The 20427-nt window shown below is 42.0% G+C and overlaps 1 protein-coding gene across 3 annotated transcripts in view; it reads right to left on the reverse strand.

Moving 5' to 3' along the window:
* The window catches only part of HIVEP1 (human immunodeficiency virus type I enhancer binding protein 1), a 143537-nt gene that overhangs the window by 65277 nt on the left and 57833 nt on the right, over positions 1–20427 (reverse strand). For all 3 annotated transcript variants that reach the window (XM_029943427.1, XM_029943425.1, XM_029943426.1), the window contains exon 3: positions 3099–3152. In XM_029943427.1, coding sequence (XP_029799287.1) covers positions 3099–3152 — 54 coding nt within the window. The remainder of the gene's footprint in view (positions 1–3098; positions 3153–20427) is intronic.

Genomic DNA, 20427 nt, shown 5'->3' on the forward strand with positions numbered 1-20427 from the left:
TAGATAAGCTGCTATATGATGATCGCCACTTCAGATAGCTGTGAAATTAGGTGATTAACTAGTTGTTACTTGACCTTCTAATTTCTGTATAAGTCTAATTACATGAAATGGAAGTTGGGGTTTTGATTTTTTACTTTGCTTTTCTGTTTGGAGTGTCATTGTAACTACTGTATTGTAAATGATGGGAAATAATTGCATATGTTAAAAAAAATAAATTGTGTTATATTAAAAAAAAACACTTATCAGATTAAAAAAAAACTTATGAAATAGGAAAGTTCTCCTGATAAACTGATCTATTTATTTCTTCCTAGTTTATTTTATACATTTCCTATTTCCTACATCTGTGACATTCACTATTCAAATCCCATGCAATAATTTTAGGAATAGTGTCAAATATGATGGGTGTTAAGAACAAGTAAAGAGCACTGTAAGGAAGAAAACAATGACATTATGAAGATGTATGCGACTGTTACATGTTATGTTTATCCCCAAACTGATTAAAATTAAAATTAATCAGGGGCGCCTGGGTGGCTCAGACGGATGAGCATCCGACTTCAGCTCAGGTCATGATCTCACAGTTGGTGGGTTTGAGCCCCGCATCAGGCTTTGTGCTGAATGCTTGCTCAGAGCCTGGAGACTGCTTCCGATTCTGCGTCTCCTTCTCTCTCTGACCCTCCCCGCTCATGCTCTGTCTTACTCTATCTCTGAAAAAATAAATAAATGTAAAAAAAATCTTTTTAATTAAAATAAATCAAAGTCATCTAATTTTCATTCATTCCTCCTCTCTGGAAAGAATAACGAAACACATTAACATAATTTAGTGCCCTTCCTTATTTTATTGGTGTGTAAAGGACAAAGTCACTTTCTTTGCCACCATATTACACTAAACAAATTAATCTTTTCTTAAAATGTTGGAAAACAATAAAGATCTAACAATGGGCAAGGTAGATTTTTCTTGTGGGTTTTGTAAGGGCTTGCCATTAATCATCAAGTGAGTTACTTGTCCTAATGGTTAAAAAAAAAAAAAAAAACAAGAAGAAAGAAAGGGGGAGAAAGAACAATAAAAAAATTAAAGGATTACAGTACCTTCAATGGAGAAAAAGCCTAGAACTACAAGCATTGTAGAAAAATAGAAGAAAAAAGTCAAACTTTCAGAGGGAAAAACTCACCCTAATAAAAATAACCACCAATTTTTACAGCATGTTATTCGAGGGAAGAAATGAATTTCCTCTCATCAACAGCTCAGCCAGCAAAGATTTGAGAAATCTCAATACTTCTATTACTCCAAGATTTTCTCTCATATTGTTAAAGACAACCTGATATTATTCCTTAATTATATTTGAGAGAAAAACTATTTTACTTTTGATTGGCCCCGAAATGTGACTGTAAAACTGAGAGTCAAGTGGTAATGCTGAGTCGTGAGCTGCTCAGAGCCACACTCGCTGGGTATTCACCGTGAGTCTGAAGTAAGTGTAGCCCACCAACTGCAGCCCACTAGTTATTCTGAACCTCATTATCCACTTTCCTTTTTGAGAACCTTTGTTCCGCTTCCTCCTTCCTAAAGGCATCGGGTTGACTGTTCTTAAAATTCTTTGCCCCTGGAGTAAGAAAGAAGGAAATGCAAAACAAGCACCCGTTTATTTTTCTTCTTGCAGCAGTTCTACACCATGACGAGGTGTCAGCTCTCTGGGCCTGCGTGTCTTACATGCTTTGTATCTACAGCAATGGGGGAAGGGATGGTTAGTCAACCATCGAGAGGGACAGCATGGCCATAGTGATTTCTCTGTTCTCTCTAGACTTTTCTGCAAGAAGGTCATTGAAGGAGCCTGTTTGTTACAGACATTCCAGACTGCATGGAAGGAGGGGGTGGGAGAAGAAGAAAACGGGAGAGACACTTCAAGGTTGCTGTGTGTCACAATAAACTATTCAGACCAACCCCAAACCATCTTGGAGGTTCACAGGTTGGCCCAGGGGACGGAAAGCCTGGATAGCCAGAACTATTTCTACTAAAGCTACTTACCTAGGAACCTAAATAGATTGGGGAGAAAAAAAAAAAAAGACTTTCCATTGGAATCATATATGGCTAAATTACTGTCAGAATATTCCACTATAGTTAGAAGATATAATAAGGACAAAGAAATAATAAGTCAGAAATATAAATGTTATCAAGGGAGCTTTAATTATATCCTTTTATCCAATTTTACTCATTAGCACACAGTGTTGGAAGACATTCTACCTCACTGTCCTCCCCTCTCCAGACTGTTCTATATTGAGTATATTTTTCATATTATCTGGAAAAATGATCAGTAGGTTTTCTAGGAGGAAAACCAATTTTGGCCTTTAAAATTTTTATACAAGATCACAACCACTAGAGCTAATACAAACCATAAAGCCACATAAAGGAAAGCTCAGCTTCCTCAGCCCTTCCTGCCATCTTTGTACACATACTGTGTACAGTCCTTGCAAACTCTGTCCAATCCCGTTTAATCATCTGTACAGAAATGTGTATAAATACGTATGTGGGTACGCCTTTGTCATCTGCCTGACCTTATAAACTGAGGTATCTTACAGGCTACAGAACAGTTCCATTTTCCTCATTCAGCAGTAAACCACCACCATCAACTGAAAGAATTAACATTTCTTAAAAAGGCACATAATGTACCCTAAAATATCAATGTATTACAACTGACTCAACCATTCTTCCCCCTGACTAGCATTCATATTATTTTATCCAGCTTTGGCTTCCGTTATTATAAAAAAAAAGTTGCATCGCAAGAACACACATAGCTAGGTACATATATGTTGAAACACAGCCATCATTATTAATCTCATAATTAGGATGTTCAAAAGAGTTGCAATGATCTCTCATAAGACTACCAGCAATACCTTAATTTGTAGGAAACAGTTATAGAATATACTACAGAGCTAAAGCATTTCAGAAGCAAAGTCCATATACTTTTAGGTATCAGTCAATCTAAGGTGATTTCTAATTTTGTGATATATTTACACTGATAGATTTAGTGAGGCTGCAATTATAGGCATCTGTCTAGCAATCTCTGTGAAGAATACAGTACACATTGGGGTTGATTTTAATTTACCTTTTTTTGACACTTCTGCCCCATTAAGTTCTTTTTGTGCTTCTTCAATTTTATCTAAGAAAAACAAAGAGATTTTACATATCAATTCATCATATACAAATAAGAATGCAGTAAGACAAACACACTACTTATACAAGGAGCCTCATACATAGTAATAAATATTTACGGAATGAATTATTTATGAAAGAAATATGTGCAAACTGTTAAAGTAATGACATACTCCCTTATTATAAAACTGAATATATCATTTTGATTACATCCTTGTCACAAGGACCAGTTCCGATCAATTAATGTTTTCATAATGCAAATAATTAGTGCATTTTAAATACTGAACGGTGGTTAGCAAACATTTAGGTGCCTAATAAATACCTAAAAATAAAGCTTTCCTTATAAAGACACGTAAATGCCCAACAGTGATGTTACCAGAGGGAGAAAACAAATGCCTGCTAGCTTAGAAACAAGTCTAAACAAAGTTCACGGATGGCCTAAAACCTGTGCCAAACATGGAAGAGGGAGAAGGAAGAACCGGGAAATAAACGAAAGGAGAAGCAGAAGAGTGACAGAACACCCTTTCCTCTTGCCAACCCCGCGTGCCAGGACCGTGATGTGTAAGTGCGCGGGGAGCCCACTGCGTCAGAGAGCTCCTCTATCAAAGTAATGACCCCGGAACTGGTACATGTGAGCCAGTCCCGAAATACCAGGTGTAACCCACAAGCAGTAACTAACAAGGCGCTCGGGAGGGCTGCCCTGGTGCCGACAGGGGAGGGAGAGGAGCGTGGGCCCAGAGGCTGTAGTTCTGAGATCTGAGCATCTGAGCACAAGTGGATTTTGTGAAAAAGCATATGTTGTCCTTTGGTTAACAATTAACATCGGGGCACTTGGGTGGCTCTGTCAGGTAAGTGTCAGACTTTGGCTCAGATCATGATCTCACGGTTCGTGAGTTCAAGCCCCATGTCCGGTTGGGCGCTGACAGCACAAAGCCTGCTTGGGCTTTTTCTCTCTCCCTCTCTCTCTGCCCCTCCCCCACATGTGTTTCATCTCTCTCAAAAATAAACATTAAAAAAAACAATAACTTTAAATTTTATAAGGATGTACTTCCTTGATGATTATGACAATAACTAATTCCAGCCTTAATACGGGCGTCTAAGTACTCGGTATAATGGTGGAAGTTAGAAAATTCCCTAGACACCTTTTTATACGAAATGAATACAGTATCAATACTCACATAATACTTTAGTTAGTCCATGGAAGTATAATTTAAAATTTTTCAAAATACTCGTACTTTACACCTTCTGGCATCCACCACCAGTTCCCAAAATGGTCTCCAACACTAGTCCTACCACCACCGGCCACGGAAGATGAACTTCCAAAACGCATCCTCTTCCAAACAAATAGAAGACACAGATGCCCACCACAGGGGCCCTTTGAACCACCTGCTTCTTCTCCCATTAACCTTGTGGAGAAAGCCAGAAATTCAGGGAACCTTCAATTTACTGATCAAACTTCTTCTAATTGCCCCTTGATCCACCCAGCCTACAAAATAAAAGCACTGTGGGAGCAGCAGAAAAAACAGAGTCGAGCTAGCTTGAAATATTAGACACGGACTATATCAGCATTAATCAAAAATAAATTTTCACGCTGACAAATGTATCCCCACAGCAACATCCTATTTATTTGCTAATTACCGGATTCAGCACGAGATTTATGAGTAGAGGTAACCTATGGAAATATTACAATTTTTCTTATTTACAAATTTTAGTTTTGTCTCATGAAATGACAAGTGAATTTGAAACAGTCCTAAAAAAAAAAAAGAAAACCCAAAGAGCAAAAAATCTCTTATTAAATGTAGAACATGGATGTTACATCAGCCATAATTTTATTTCAGAGAGAAAACTACCAAAGGCATGGATGAAATCTACATAGGTTTTTGTAAGTAGCAAAAGGACAGGGGCCACTTTGTAAAAATGAAATATATGAAGTACACTGTACACCTTCAACACGTAAAGAAACAAATCACAGAATTTAAATAAAAAGTCCTTGAGAAACATAAAAAGGAAAAAACACTGTTATTTCTATGCCAGCAGTTCCTCCAAACTTAAGAACCATAAATACGTACCTACGTATTATATGTATTCTAGCAGTAATGAGTGTGTTTAAGAGTTTGTGCACACGTAATTTGGCATTATATAATAAAATAACTTTTTATTAACAGAATCGATGGTGGCTCAAAGCAACAAAAACTCACGATTTAACACGTATTTAAGAATAGTGCTATTCAGTTCACTGAGGTTTGGCCACCTCTGTCTGCACTTTAATGTAACAAATTCTTAGAAAAATGACCTCAATTTACACGTGATCACAGAACACTGGTCTTTGTCGTTGAATTTTCAATTAAGTTGCCTTATTCTCTTGATAATAACCATGCATATATCAGCAGATTTAGGACAACTACTTTGTTAGGTATAAACAGCTACTTAAATGCTTTTACCTAAAGCCCCAGTTCAATAAATAAATACAATTTTCATTTAGAGAGCTTATAACAGTCAGTATTAAAAGCCTTTGCTTCAATTTTTAGAGAAAGTCCTGTTTACATTTAACCTACGCTTTATGATTCTTCTGGTAAAATGTTTCAGAGACACTCCAAAGTCACAGAGAAACGACGCATACATTGCATGCTCTTAATTGGTTTATACAAGGCAATTTACTGATATTTAAAGCAGTATCTATCATTTTTTCACTATGACTCAGAGCAGTAAATGTTTGTACATTTCAACCAATTACACGTGTACAATTGATTATGTGTATACATAATTCAGAAACAAACTTGCCCACACTCCGTCTTCAATCTTTTCCTATTAAAAATGAAAAATGCTGCCTTGCCCATCCAGCTACATTGATTTTACAGCCCACTGCTGGATTCGAAACCTGATATAAAACGTAGTTCCCTACACATCTTTTTGCTTTTTAATTTTTTCCCCTTTTCCCTTTACCAAGGGTAACACTGCCCAGGAATAATACACGACCTCACTGTAAGCCTTGATTTGGGGAGGCGGGAGTGGGGGGGGCTTGTGGGTGTGAGCTTTAGAACGGGATCTCAGATCCTGAGACCTCTCCCATCGTGCCCTCCCCAATGTCACTGTTAGCTGAGGTTAACAACCTTACAAAGAAATACACAGCGAGAAGCAAATCGTATTTTCTCTGTTGCTGCTGTTTAAGAATAAAAATAGGGGTGCCTGGGTGGCTCAGTCAGTTGAGCGTCAGACTCCGGCTTCAGGTCATGATCTCACAGTTCGTGGCTTCGAGCCCCACGTCAGTCTCTGTGCTGACAGCTCGGAGCCTGGAGCCTGCTTCAGATTCTGTGTCTCCCTCTCTCTCTCTCTGACCCTTCCCTGCTCGTGCTGTCTCTGTCTTTCAAAAATAAATAAGAAACATAAAAAAAAATTTTTTTAAGAATAAGAATAGATAACGTATGCAAAATGGACATTCACACCATGTTGGCCAAACTAAAGTGAGTAGTGCATTCTTATTGTAATGAGTTTTTAGTGTATTTAAGATGTAATTCCAATTAATTCAATTTGTACTAAATGTATTTGGAGGGGCCGTCATCTGATAAAGACCCCGTAAACATGGATGGATCCATAATCTTTTCTAAGATCCAGGGGGCCATTGGCTGAATGAGTAGCAGGCCAGGACAGGGAAGGGGCTCCTCATGATCTAAGTCATATTTGGGTTCTGCAACTATTGAAAGTTTACAACTCTTTACAGCTTTTCTTCCCCAATAGAGCACAGAAATTGTTCATGGTAAAGATTATGAACAATTTTGTATGACGCCTTACATATTTAAAAACTTTTGTACAGGGGCGCCTGGGTGGCTCAGTCGGTGAAGAGCCAGCTTTGGTTCGGGTCATGATTTTGCGGTTCGTGGGTTTGAGCCCCACATCGGGCTCCGGTGCTGACAGCGCAGAGCCTGGAGCCTGCTTCAGAGTCTGCGTCTCTCTCTCTCTCTACACCCCTCCACTGCTCACACACTCTCTCAAAAATAAAGATTAAAAAATTAAAAAAAAAGAAACCACCTTTTTTGGGGTGCTTGGAGGGCTCAGTTGGTTGAACATCTAACTTTTGATTTCAGCTTAGATCATGATTGCATGGTTCGTGGGATTAAGCCCTGTGTCACAGCGCAGAGGCTGCTTGGGAGTCGCTCTGTCTCTCTGTCTCTCTGTCTCTCTCTCTCTCTGCGTGTCCCTCCTCTGCTATTTGTCTCTCAAAATAAATAAATAATCTTAAAAAAAAAAAGAAAAGTACCTTTCACTTAGAGCTCTGGGGAGAAGACTGAATAATTAAACCAAATCACTTACAACAATAAAGCAATCTTCATGTAAGTTCCTGCTCTTGACCATTTCCACCTCGTGGTAAAGGGGGGGGGCTCCCTGAACACCACCCCTCAAGAGCCTCGGGATGCAGGACATCCCAGCTTTGGGGACCAACACACAAAGTCGTTAGGATTTAACTCAACAAAAGCTGTTTTATTGTGGCGAACGTCAGCCCAGGGTCAGGTACAACAGGAGGGACTGGAGGCAGGAGAACAAAACAAACCACCCAGATCGGCTTTCCTGGAGGGGCTTGCAGATGATCATACCCTTCCAACAATCACTGTGCCGCCAAGTTGAAGGTAAATGGAAAGCCCAGGTTCCGCCCTTTGGCTAACTCACAAGGTCCTTGTGGGCCTCACCCCCAGCCCCACTCCCATTTTCTGTCCAGTGTCAGCCATGCCCACGGGCAGGCCCCGTCAGAACCCACCCCCTCCCTTCTCTGCGGGTCTTCTTACCAGACAGTAACACTCTCATTCAGGGCCTGTCACCCCCTTCCCTGAGCCACCACCAAACCTTGCATGTGGAACGCGGTCCTTCTGTGGTGACCTGTCTCCTGATCACCAGCAGTAATGACAATGAGACAGACCCGCGTGATTGACGGACGGGAGAAATGCTGACAGTAACCTGCCAGGCCGCAGAGAAGCACCGGGACATTCTGAGAAGGAGAAACCGGATCCCGGCCCACAAATTTACAACCAGCATTGGTTGGTTTCACCCAAGAACCCAGCATCGTATTGGGAAGCCATGTGTGCGTACAGTGAAAACACTTGAGTCAACTCTTTCTTTCTCTATTTGATCAATGACAGATGATTTCTACCTTCATTTTACTAGCTCATCCTTTTCTCCCGCTTTTTGGATCAGCACCTATAACCCCGGCTCTAACACCACAGACTCCCCCTCTTCCCTTGGCCCTAAAAGCACAAAGCAGAAAGGCTAATAGTAAAATTGTATGAAGTGGATCCTAATGAACTGTAAAAGGCACCTCTATTTACTGAAAGAGAAACCATCTGATTGAAAAAGGATCACCATATGCAGCTGTACTATTTTTACTACTAAATAAGCATAACTCCTACGTCCCCTCATTACCCGTCAGCACAATCTCCTTACTCTTACTGTGAACTGCGCGAGCTATTTCAGTAAGCCTAAATATAGACAATGATGTAATGTTAAAAATGCGCCTAATATCCTTACATGCTTTTAACTTTTTTTAACGGTTATTTACTTATTGTCAGAGAGAGAGAAAAAGCCAGGGAAGGGCAGAGAGACAGGGAGAGAGAATCCCAAGCGGGTCCCACACCGTCTGTGCAGAGCTTGATGCACAGACCTGAGCTGAAATCAGGAGTCTGACTGAGCCACCCAGGTGCCCCCTAAATATGCTCTTTTAAATGACACTTGTCCCCAGAGTTCACTACCAAATCAGCTAAGTCAGCCCACATTGATAAGTCACACATTTTAACCTGTAATTACACATCTTTGTACCTCTGGACAATGTCCTTCAGGAAAATAACACTGTACAATAATGTTGAAAATGATTATCCAGACCAGTAATAATTCAAATTGGAAAATACCACCTGAAGTAAATAGGGGGGAAAATCCAAGACTCTACTTTGTGCTAATGAATTTGAAAACTGTGATTGATTAGTAAAAGGTTCCAGAGGGGCGCCTGGGTGGCTCAGTCAGTTAAGCGTCCGACTTCAGCTCAGGTCATGATCTCACAGTTTCTGAGTTAAGGCCATATCAGGCCTGTGCTGACAGCTCAGAGCCTGGAGCCTGCTTCAGATTTTGTGTCTCCCTCTCTCTGTCCCTCCCCCACTTGTGCTCGGTCTCTCTCTGGACCTCAAAAATAAATAAATGTAAAAAAAAAAAAAAAGAAGAAGGAGAAGAAGAAGGTTCCAGAGAGCATGAAAGTACTCAACTTGATCCAGGAATAACCAGGGATGAAACTAAGGAAGTCACCAGGGAGTAACAAAGAATTACCTTGTTTAAAGGTCTCAAGCCCAGATGGATTTGTTATCAAATTCTCTCCAATTCTGTAAAGCACTTCCTAAACAGTTTCAGAGCACAAGATAACACAAAAGCTGTTCTAAATCATTTTATAAAGCTGGTATGACCCTGATATCAACTCTACAGACAAGTTTAATATATGAGTATGGATTTAACAGTCTATATCAAGGGGTGCCTGGGTGGCTCAGTTGGTCAAGCATCCGACTTTGGCTCAGGTCAGATCTCACGGTCTCTGAGTGCTAACAGCTCAGAGCCTGCATCCTGCTTATTTATATTCTGTGTCTCCCTCTCTCTCTCTCTCTCAAAATAATAAATACACATTAAAAAAATAATCTTTAGAAAAATAGAGAACCCAGAAATGGACCCACAAATGTATGGCCAACTAATCGTTGACAAAGCAGGAAAGAATATTCATTGGAATAAAGACAGTCTCTTCAGCAAATGGTGTTTGGTAAAACTGAGTAGCAACAATGCAGAAGAATGAACCTGGACCACTTTCTTACACCATTCACAAAAATACACTCAAAATGGATGAAAGACCTAAAGTAATATAGGAAGCCATCAAAATTCTAGAAGCAAAAGCAAGCAAAACCCTCTCTGACCCAAGCCACAGCAACTTCTTACTCAACATGTCTCTGGACACAAGGGAAATGACAGCAAATATGAACTACTGGGACCTCATCAAGATAAAAAGCTTTTGTACAGTGAAGGAAACAATCAGCAAAACTAAAAGGCAACCAATGGAATGAGAGAAGATATTTGGAAATGACATATCAGATAGAGGGATAGTATCCAAAATCTATAAAGAACTTCTCAAACTCAACACCCAAAAAACAAATAATCCAGTGAAGAAATGGGCAAAAGACACAAACAGACACTTTTTCAAAGAGGACATCCAGATGCCTAACAGACACATGAAAAGATGCTCAACATCACTCATTATCAGGGAAATACAAATCCAACCACACTGAGATACCACTTCACACCAGTCAGAACAGCTAAAATTAACAACTCAGGCAACAAGAGATATTGGCTAGGATGTGGAAAAAGAGGAACTCATTTACCCTGCTGGGGGGAATACAAACTGGCGCAGCCACTCTGGAGAGCAGTGTGGAGGTTCCTCAAAAAATTAAAAACAGAACTACCCTAGGACCCAGCAGTTGCACTACTGGGTATTTATCCAAGAGATACAGTGTGCTGTTTCGAAGGGGCACATGTACCCCAATGTTTATAGCAGCACTACCAACAATAGCCAAAGTATGGAAAGAGCCCAAATGTCCATCGATGGATGAATGGATAAAGAAGATGTGGTGTGTGTGTGTGTGTTTATACACAATGGAGTATTACTCAGCAATCAAATCTGAGACCCAGTCTCCTACAACTGATCTGCACCTCCAGCACTGTGCTCTCACCCTGCCAAGAGCAGCGTTCATGACTGCCAGATTTTCTGGGATGATTTCTACAACATTAATACAAGAGGATTCATTCAATTCAGAATATATTAGCTCCTGTGAGCCAGCCTAAGCATACACAAAGATGAGCAATCCCGCGTGCAGGAGCCCACAGAAGTAGACAAGCAATCCCTCTCCATGCGTGACAGCATGACTCTATCCACAGGGCGCCAAGGGAACACAGAACGGGGAAATGTGGCCATCATGGCAATGGGAAGGGTCCTGAAACACCTTCATGGATGAAATACACAGGCTGAAAATACACAGAAGATGAGTGGTCTCAGCACAGAGAGATGAAGGCTTTCAGGTCGGGGAGCATCAGGGGGTTACAAAGGCAAAGAAGAAAACAGGACAGGCTGTCAGGAACTCAAAGCAGTTTGGGAACAAATCTGGAGAGAGCAGCTCTAAGGACAGAGGATTTGGAAACTGCCGTCTTACATATCTAGTAGTTAAGACTATCCCACAGAGTCGGTGGAGGCGAAAATATAACTACTCTATGAAGTAAGTGACTTGGCCATAGGTAGTAAGGTCTTTGAAAACCCACTCATCCTTAAAACAGTGATTAAACTACTGGAAATCTAGACTGAGACCATAAAAGGAGTGGAGCAAAGGCCATTTATCACCATGTTTTTCCTACTAGGAAATCATACACAGAGCCTGGAATAAAGTAGGTGTTCAAGAAATCTCTGTAGAGTGAATACTTGAGAAATGGTTAAGTAAATACGGCACCTCCATATGACAGAATATTATGAAAACATTATACTATAGGCCTCTGGAAGAAGGACCTATTGAGGCAACAACTACCATAATGGTGGTCCCAGATTATACAGATTTTAAAAGCATTGACAAAGGGTTTTAATGGGCCACCTACTCTCTAGTTAAGAATCGTGGTACACTGAGAGGCAGCTCCAACTGTTAAGGAGTAGGTAGAAGAAAGGGAAACCTAAGAAAGATGCAAAAACAAAACAAGAGGAATAGCTGGACAAATTAGAACCAGAAATAATTTTAGTCACAGAGGTCAAGAGAAAAGTGTTTCATTGTCAAATCGGTAGATGACACAACCCATAAAGACTGAAAAAGCTTCCGCGGGATTGAGCCATCAGGGGGCCCTGGTGATGCTTCACAAAGCAGGAGGTGAGACCGGAGGCTCGGGGGCAGAGGGTTGAGGCAGGGATGGGACAGGAGGCTAAGGAGAGAATGGGGCGGAACTGTCTTTCAAAACACTCAGTGGAGAAGAAGAGAGTGAACTGGGGAGCCACTGAGAAACACAGGGTGAAGAGAAAGTTGTTCAGTATCTTTTTCAAAGATGTTTACAGACATAAGGTGAGGAGCCCGTAAAACAAGAGCAAAAATAAAAGGAAGGGTAGGAGACACGTAGAGGCAAGACTCTGGAGGAAGCAGAAAACAGCACCAAGAGTCTAGGAGGAGGGCTGGCCAGGGCCATCCTCTGAGGTCAGAGGGAAGGAGAGGGGAAGGTACGTCAGATGAAAAACCTACTGATGGGAAGGCTGAGTTTGATGGAGTGCATAGGCAATGGCCTTGCTTTTATTGAGATGAGAGGCATAGCATAGCGGGCTATGAGGATAAAGGAGCTTAGCGTTTCTATAACAGGTCTTCCTGACTGGCGAAAGTGAGACAAATTATTGATGGGAATGGAAGAGCTGACCAATTTTAAGGACAAATAAAAGCACTGATGAACAACAACTAGGGATCTGTGAAGTAGAAACCCACGAGTGTTTGACGGCTCCAGTGTGCACAGCGGTGCTATTTATCCTAACAAAGTTTGGCAACCTGGATGAAGAACTGGAGAAGGAATGCCAAATTTGGATTCTTCCAGGGGGAAGGATAAAGAATTCGGCAAGATGAAGGTGGCTTGTGCAATCAGCCAAATAACACAGGACAGAGCAGTGGATGGTGATTGGGGAGGAGCTGAGAAAGGAGAAGACAGAAGAAGCGAAGGCAGGGGGCAGGAGCTGAGGGTCTGAGGCCAACAAATCTGGCTGGAGGTCAAGATCACTTTCTGATAAGAGGTTCAAAGGTTTGAAAGAGATCCAGAGTGGCTACAGGTAAAGTAGGGTAGAGACAAAGGTTAACTGGACAGGAACAATCTCTTAATCTCATCTAGTGTGGTAATAAATGGCGGGACAGCGAAGAGAAACAGGACCAGAATCTACCGTAATAAAATTCCAACAGCGAAATGCCTAGCCTTGCTATACTTCTACACATATGTAAAAGCATACCTTCATATATTTTGCAAAACTGTTCATGTATCCTTCAGAAAGCATGCTTTCACTGTGGCACTGAGAAAAAACAAATAGTTCAATGAGAAAAGTAAAAGGTCCATCATGCTTCTAAGATTATGGATCGGGGCTGTCTGAGCGGCTCAGTCAGTTAAGCGTCTGAGTTCTGCTCAGGTCATGATCTCACAGTTTGTGGGTTTGAGCCCCCCGTTGGGGTCTGTGCTGTCAGCTCACAGCTCAGAGCCTGGAGTTTGCTTCAGATTCTGTCTATGTCTCTCTGCCCCTCTCTCATGAGCTCTGTCTCTCTTTCAAACTAAATGCAATGTTTCTTCTCTAAAAAAAATCATCTTGATGCCAAAACTAACCATGGAATAACAAAATGTGTGCAGACACACAGTGAATAGGTTACCACGAAAGCATGTAAGGCTTTTAAATTATGTTTTGTCTCTTACTAACGTGTACCTTGTTTCACTTTGCAGACAGTTCCTTAGCCTTGGTCAGCAGAGCTGAGAACTGTGTTAGGCCACTGCCTGCTAAATACTTACAATAGTGGGGTAATTATACCTTTCTACCCCTAGAGGGAGCTGGGAAGGCCACTGGTTTTCAGAGCTGAGCTGAGCACATATTTCCTAAGAAGTCAAAATGCAAAGCGAACTCCCAGAGTCTCCTTCCTGAAACCTCACCCAGGTTCAGAACCCACGAGAAGTTCCACCGAGGAGGTGATGTCGGATCCAAGCTCCTTCCTCTGACAGCTGCCAAAGCAAGGTCGGGTCCCTCGGGGCTGCCCTTCCAGCTCCTGGCTTCTGCTCTTTGAGGCATACCTAAAACAGCAGAACTCCAGCTTTGCTCCCTTATTACCGGAGTGATTTAAAACTCTTCATAGGAAGGCTGTACCCTGTATCAATCAAATCACCATTAGAAGTTTCCCAGGTGATTCTAATATGCAGCCAAATCTGAAAATCAATGTTCTGTAAATTACAGATATTATCTGGGCAAGATTCAAAATTGTACAAAACGCAGGTAGTTGGGGGGGTGGGGAGGGGAGTCTTATCAATTGGCTCTTTGAAGCAACTTTCTATCAGGCCCCAGGGACGGGGAGCAACATCATCTGCCTTATCAAGGGAGCTGCTGATATTGGGGGGCGGCAGGGAAGATAAGGAAGGTAAAGCTCCACGGGCGGCTGCATGGCTAAGGGGGCGTAAGGAAAAGGGGTGCAATGAAAGTATGCTGCTAAGGTGCAAAGCCAAAGCACACATCCTTCATAAGCCTTATGTCACAGACAGATCTATTTATTGCCAAGATGAGCCCTAAACTAGAAACCAAATTTCGACCTGAAAAAAATCTACGTTTGAAAATACAAAATCTATTTGAACAGAATAAGCTACTGCATAAAGATGCTAAAAACTGACATGGACTAATACAGTTTTCTAATAATCACATTAAAACACATGGCCTATTTTGGTTCAGATATTATTATTAGAGTATGGCAACAATGGTTTCCTCTTCCCATCTGATGATTTCTGATGTCGTGACGGGAGGAGGTAGTCATGGTAACAATGATGAGGAGAGAAAGGGATGTGAAGACACAGCGTTCCTATCCTGAGATGTTAAATGCCAGGTTCCACTGAACTTGAGCTACTAACCTGGTAACAGATTCACACACGTACACACACCAACGTGAATGCCTCCATGCATGCATACACACATACCACACACACACACCAAGCTCAGGGGCAAGCATGTAAATGTAGAGATGGCTGAGAGACACCCAAGAGGTATCGATCTCAAAGTCTGAAAAGAACTCTTGTTTTTCAGGCTGGCTCTCTGCCTCATCCCTCCTCATCCCTAGTCAGCGAGTAACATATCTGTTTTTCCCTAGAATTTTTTAAAGGCCTCTTATTGAAAGAAAGAGGGGCAGGGGAAGGAGGAAGAAGGAAGGGAGGAAGGAAAGAAGAGGAAGGAAGGAAGGGAAAGGAAGAGAAAGAAAGGAAAGAAAGAAGGAAAGAAGGAAGGGAAAGGAAGGAAGAGGAGGGAGGACTTGAATACAAAACGAAGGACTTAAATACATTTCATAAGTAACAATACAATTGCTATTATCTAGGGCAAAAGCACAGAAACTAAGCACAGTGAGCCGCACCTTCTGTGCGCCTGGGGACTCTTCCTGGGACAGCCTCCTCACCTCTCACCGGAAGCCCCTCACCAGGAAACAGTCACCGCTCACAGGATGCTCTGGACAGTGGTGAGGACGCTACAGGCTGGGGTAAATAATTTTGAGATTTCAGATTTCTGGTTCCACTGTTTCCACCTTGTGATCTCCAGCTACTTCATTTACAAAGAAATCCATATTCTCTAAGAAGTGGGGAAAAAAGGCTGGGGAGTGGCGGGGTGATGAAGACTAGAAGTGTGAGGGAAGGAGGAAAGCAATGTTGGAAGTAACCGCTCATGCTCCCTTTGGGTAGAAGAAGAGAATTTGGGGGCTCACACGACTGAACAAGGAAGTCCAAGTACGTTTCCCCTAGCACTCTAACCGGATGAAATGTCGGTCTGGAGTAAGGAATACTTCGATATCTGGCAAGGAGCTAGGACCTGTGGTCTTCCCAGCTGGCTGCCACCGCGTTTCCGACCTCCATGCTGGCCCCCTCTGCCCGGGGATGTGCCCGCTCCACCCCCGGCCCCTGACGCTGCAGTGGTTCAAGACCTGGCCTACTGGTGCTTACCCCACATCCCTTCAGCAAGATTCAGTGCTATGGAAAGACAAACGCCAAGACATCTATGCCGCACGGAAGAGACCCTGGAATGGCCTCTCTCTGTATGACACGGAGCAGTTAAGTGCACTCTAATGAAAAGGAAAACAAAAAAAAATTTTATTTTGCTTGTACTCCTACCACAAATATAGCAAACACAATACACTTATCATGTAATCCATGGCTATGGCCTCCTCTCAGGATAGTATTTAAAGTAATTTTATCCAGGGCCCCTGGGTGGCCCAGTTGAGCGTCCAACTTCAGCTCAGGTCATGATCTCACGGTCTGTGAGTTCGAGCCCCACGTCAGGCTCTGTGCTGACAGCTGAGAGTCTGGAGCCTGCTTCCCATTCTGTGTCTCCCTCTCTCTCTGCCCCTCCCCTGCTCATGCTCTGTCTGTCTGTCTGTCTCTCAAAAATAAACATTAAAATTTTTTTAAATAATTTTATCTGATTTTGTCTTTTATTTTCTTGTGAATTTTTATTTCAAAGAACATTCCACATTTCAAATCTAGAAACATACATTTAACTAGTAACTCAAACAAAACAGACACAAATGTCATGATTGGACAACAAATGCATGTTCAAATTATATTCTGATATCTAAAGAAAATCTGTTAAAACAATCTATTTTTTATTTTTATTCCTTTAATTAATGAGGGAGAGAAAAAGCAAGCGCATGAACAGGGAGAGGGAGAGAGAATCTGAAATAGGCTCCACACCCAGCACGGGGCTCGATCTCACAACCCTGAGATCATGACCTGAGCTGAAATCACGAGTCACACACTTAACCAACTGAGCCACCCAGGAGCTCCAGTTGAAACAATTTTATTTTTTTTTAATGCTTTTTACTTTTTATTTATTTTTGAGAGACAGAGAGAGACAGCGCAAGCAGGGGAGGGTCAGAGGGAGAGGGAGGTACAGAATCTGAAGACAGGCTCCAGGCTCTGAGCTGTCAGCACAGAGCCCGACATGGTGCTTGAAATCACAAACTGTGAGATCATGACCTGGGCCGAGGTCAGACACTCAACCGACTGAGCCACCCAAGTGCCCCTAAAACAATTTTAAAGAAACCTGTTTATATATTTGACCATTTCCAAATGGAACCAGTGGTAGGAAAAGTCCAACAGAACCAAGAAGCTAGTTTCTCTGACCAACCTGCAAAGAATAAAAGAATTAGAAAGGACACCAATAAATCAAAAGAACATAAAAGATGCATGGAACTATAAAATACGTGGACCTTATTATTAATGCCCTGATTCTAATAAAATGTTTTTAAAAATTAGGGTACTGTAGAGAACTGGAAATTTAAAGACGGATAGGAACTTTGATCATATTAAGGAATAACTCTTCATGGTTGTTTCTTTATAAAGGTGCTGTGATTATGTGGAAAAAAATAGTATTTAACTTTTGGAGCTTATATTAAAAAAGCGTATTTATGAAATGATACATCTGAGGTCCGCATGAAAACATTATGGGGTGGGGGCGGGGAGCCCACGAAACCTGCTGTGCTGTCCCCTGCCAACTGCCAGAGGTGGATGACAGGTGAGAGGAGGTTTATTAGGGGCCCCTGGGGGGCCCAGTCAGTTAAGTGTCTGACTTTGGCTCAGGTCATAATCCCATGGCTTGTGGGTTCGAGTCCCGTGTAGGGCTCTAACAGCTCATAGGAGTCTGCTTTGGATTCTGTGTCTCCCTCTCTCTGCCCCTCCCTCCCCCGTGCTCTGTCTGTCTGTCTCTCTCTCAAAAATAAATGAACATTAAAAAAAAGAGGTTTATTATACCATTCTATATTTGTATTCAAAAGTTTAACAAAGATGCTCAATTTCAAAAAACAACCAAAAGATCACCAAGGTACGATCAATGTACTGTTATCGCATTATAGTTCAAATAATAATCGTAAGCAAGAAGTGAGATACAACGGTGTTTAGTAACTGAAGAGAAGTATCTGCTGACCCAGGCCCAGCACGCAGGGGGCGTTCAAGAAAGGTCACTGCCCCCAGAAATAATCAGAACCAAGAGGAAATTAAAGTTTCTGAACTACCACTAGGAGTCAGTTTTGTACACACCAACGCTGAAAGGGATATCAAAAAGAAGTGAAGATGATTTCTAGAAACATGATAACCAGTGTTCTTAATTCCTTTGGGTGTGGCAGGGAAGTTTCCTAAGATACAAAGTTAATGGATCTGGTATTCTTCCATCTGTGTCACAACATAAAAATGTGGGGGTGGGGTGGGGGGGGGAGGATACCGAAGTTACTTCGGCTGGTGTTTACAGCCAGCCCTGAGGAAAGGGGTCCAGATAAGAAAGACGTATTGCACTGTATTTTTAAGTGTCTTTTCTGTTTGAGTCTGTTAACACTGTGAGATGTACTTAAGTTCTGAAATTTAAACAAAAATATATGGTACGAGAATAAAACAATATTTCAACTACATAAATTGAGTCGTTAGTATACTGGCACATCAGATTCCGGTCATTTTCTGTGAGTATACACACTCGCGCACACACGCACACACATACTTTTTAAAGTGGAATGACACAAGAACTAGACACCCGCTTTTTTTTTTCATTGGACTATCTTCACCCTACTCCAATACTGATCCATCACTTTTTCATTTTGTTAAAAAAAAGCTACTTAAAAACAGTAAAATAAAATTTCAAAACGTCTCTATTAAAAAAATCCTATGACTATTGTGTAGCCTCTGCTACAGAGTCTCTCACTCACACACACACACACACACACACACACCCCACACTCCCGTTCCATATGACCTCAGGCACCGCAGCAATCTACAGAGACCCTAAATCCAGGTCAGGACCTCCTCACACAGACCTGATCTGCACCATTACTATTCTCTTGCGTTCTAAGTGAGGATGCAAAGGTGTATTTTCACAGTGATACGAAACATGTTTTCATTGTTTCGGTTGTTAAAACTCTCCCCAAACAATGTAACAAGATAGCTTCTACTAGTACAAACTATTCCTATGTAGCCACATGAACAAAAGGGGAAAAGAGTAGGTCCTTGTAATAAATAACCTGTCCTTTTTCTTAATTTACCAGTCCTATTATACTTAACAACTCTTTACAGGGCGGAGGAGAGTAGACAGAAAAGAAAAACATCACTGTTCTCAGTCCATTAGGCATTGTGCTTGGCACAGGACATTTTATTTCATCCTTGGAACCTACCCTATGCAAAGCTTTGATCTAGTAGAGATGACAATACATGAACCGAGGAAAATAGATTACTGTATTAGTACGAACAATACAGGGTAAAGAGTGATAACCTCCCAATAATAAAAGGGAAAAAGGACGTGAAGCAAAGCTCCCCGAGCACATGCTCAACCCATAATCCATCTACTTTTGCTACAACAGTGTGCAGTGCAGAGTGCCGTACGGTGAGACATTCCACCAGCTGCCGGTCAACTGGGACACCAAAGTCAGGGACCAAAAGGATCGGAGGAGGGTCTTAATCCTCCACCATGCCAACTGGGGAGGCTTCCCAGAGTCTCTTCAGTCATTAGATAACTATCTTACTAATATTATAAAGCTCTGCCGTTGACAGCAAGAATTTATTACCTACTTCTTTAGGATTTCTGGCTTCTGGCAATGGCAGAATGGCTTATGTAGGACTAACTCTCTGGTCAATACAATAAAAGTGTGTACAGAAAATTAAGTGAACAACAAAGAGAAAGGTACTGGAGAGTGACCAAAAGCAGGCAGAAACCAGATGGGATTTGACCTTGGCAGGGTAAGCAGCAAATGAGAGAAGAGCCACATTTCAGCCGGGTCCCCTGGGGGCAATCACCGGCCCCTGAAGAGTGTGGCTGGAGCACAGAGCAGCAGTCACGCTGGGCCAAGGGGACACTGGGAGGGGTTGGAGCTGCTGCAAGAGCAAGACACCAACGGCAGAGGGAAATCCCAGAGGAGACGGAGCCCCAGAGGAGTCTAGAATCTGCGAACAAGCCCCTCAAATCCTTGGTTGACTCTTGAACTGCTTGTGTGGAGGGTAAGACTTTGAGGAACCTAAGAGAAAGCAACCCAAGGGTGGGCTGAAGGGCTGAGCAAAGTTACAGCCGCATCCATCAGTATCAATACGGAGGACACCAAACTTGGAACTCAAATCCTGCCACCTCAGAGGGTCCAGGTAAACACCTTGCATTTCCAATGAAATCCCAGCAGGCCATGCCTTAGGATTAATGTCACATCCTAGACTCACGGCAAATGAAACAGACCTACTCTGGGGGGCACCTGGGAGACTTGGTTGAAATTCTGACTCTAGATTTCAGCTCAAGTCATGATCTCATGGTTCGTGGGTTCAAGCCCCATGTCAGCTCTGCACTGATGGTGCCCTCTCTCGGTCTTCCCTTCCCACATGTGCACTCTCTCTCGAAATAAATAAACTTAAAAAAAAAAAAGAAACATACCTACTCTGAAAAGCCTCCACGAATTTCATAAGATCTGATAGTAATTTAACCATCTGCCAGTACAAACCAAACAATCTTCAGATGAAGACAACAGAATCCA

Source organism: Suricata suricatta, chromosome 7 (assembly GCF_006229205.1).
Source record: "Suricata suricatta isolate VVHF042 chromosome 7, meerkat_22Aug2017_6uvM2_HiC, whole genome shotgun sequence".
NCBI classification, from domain to species: Eukaryota; Metazoa; Chordata; class Mammalia; order Carnivora; family Herpestidae; genus Suricata; species Suricata suricatta.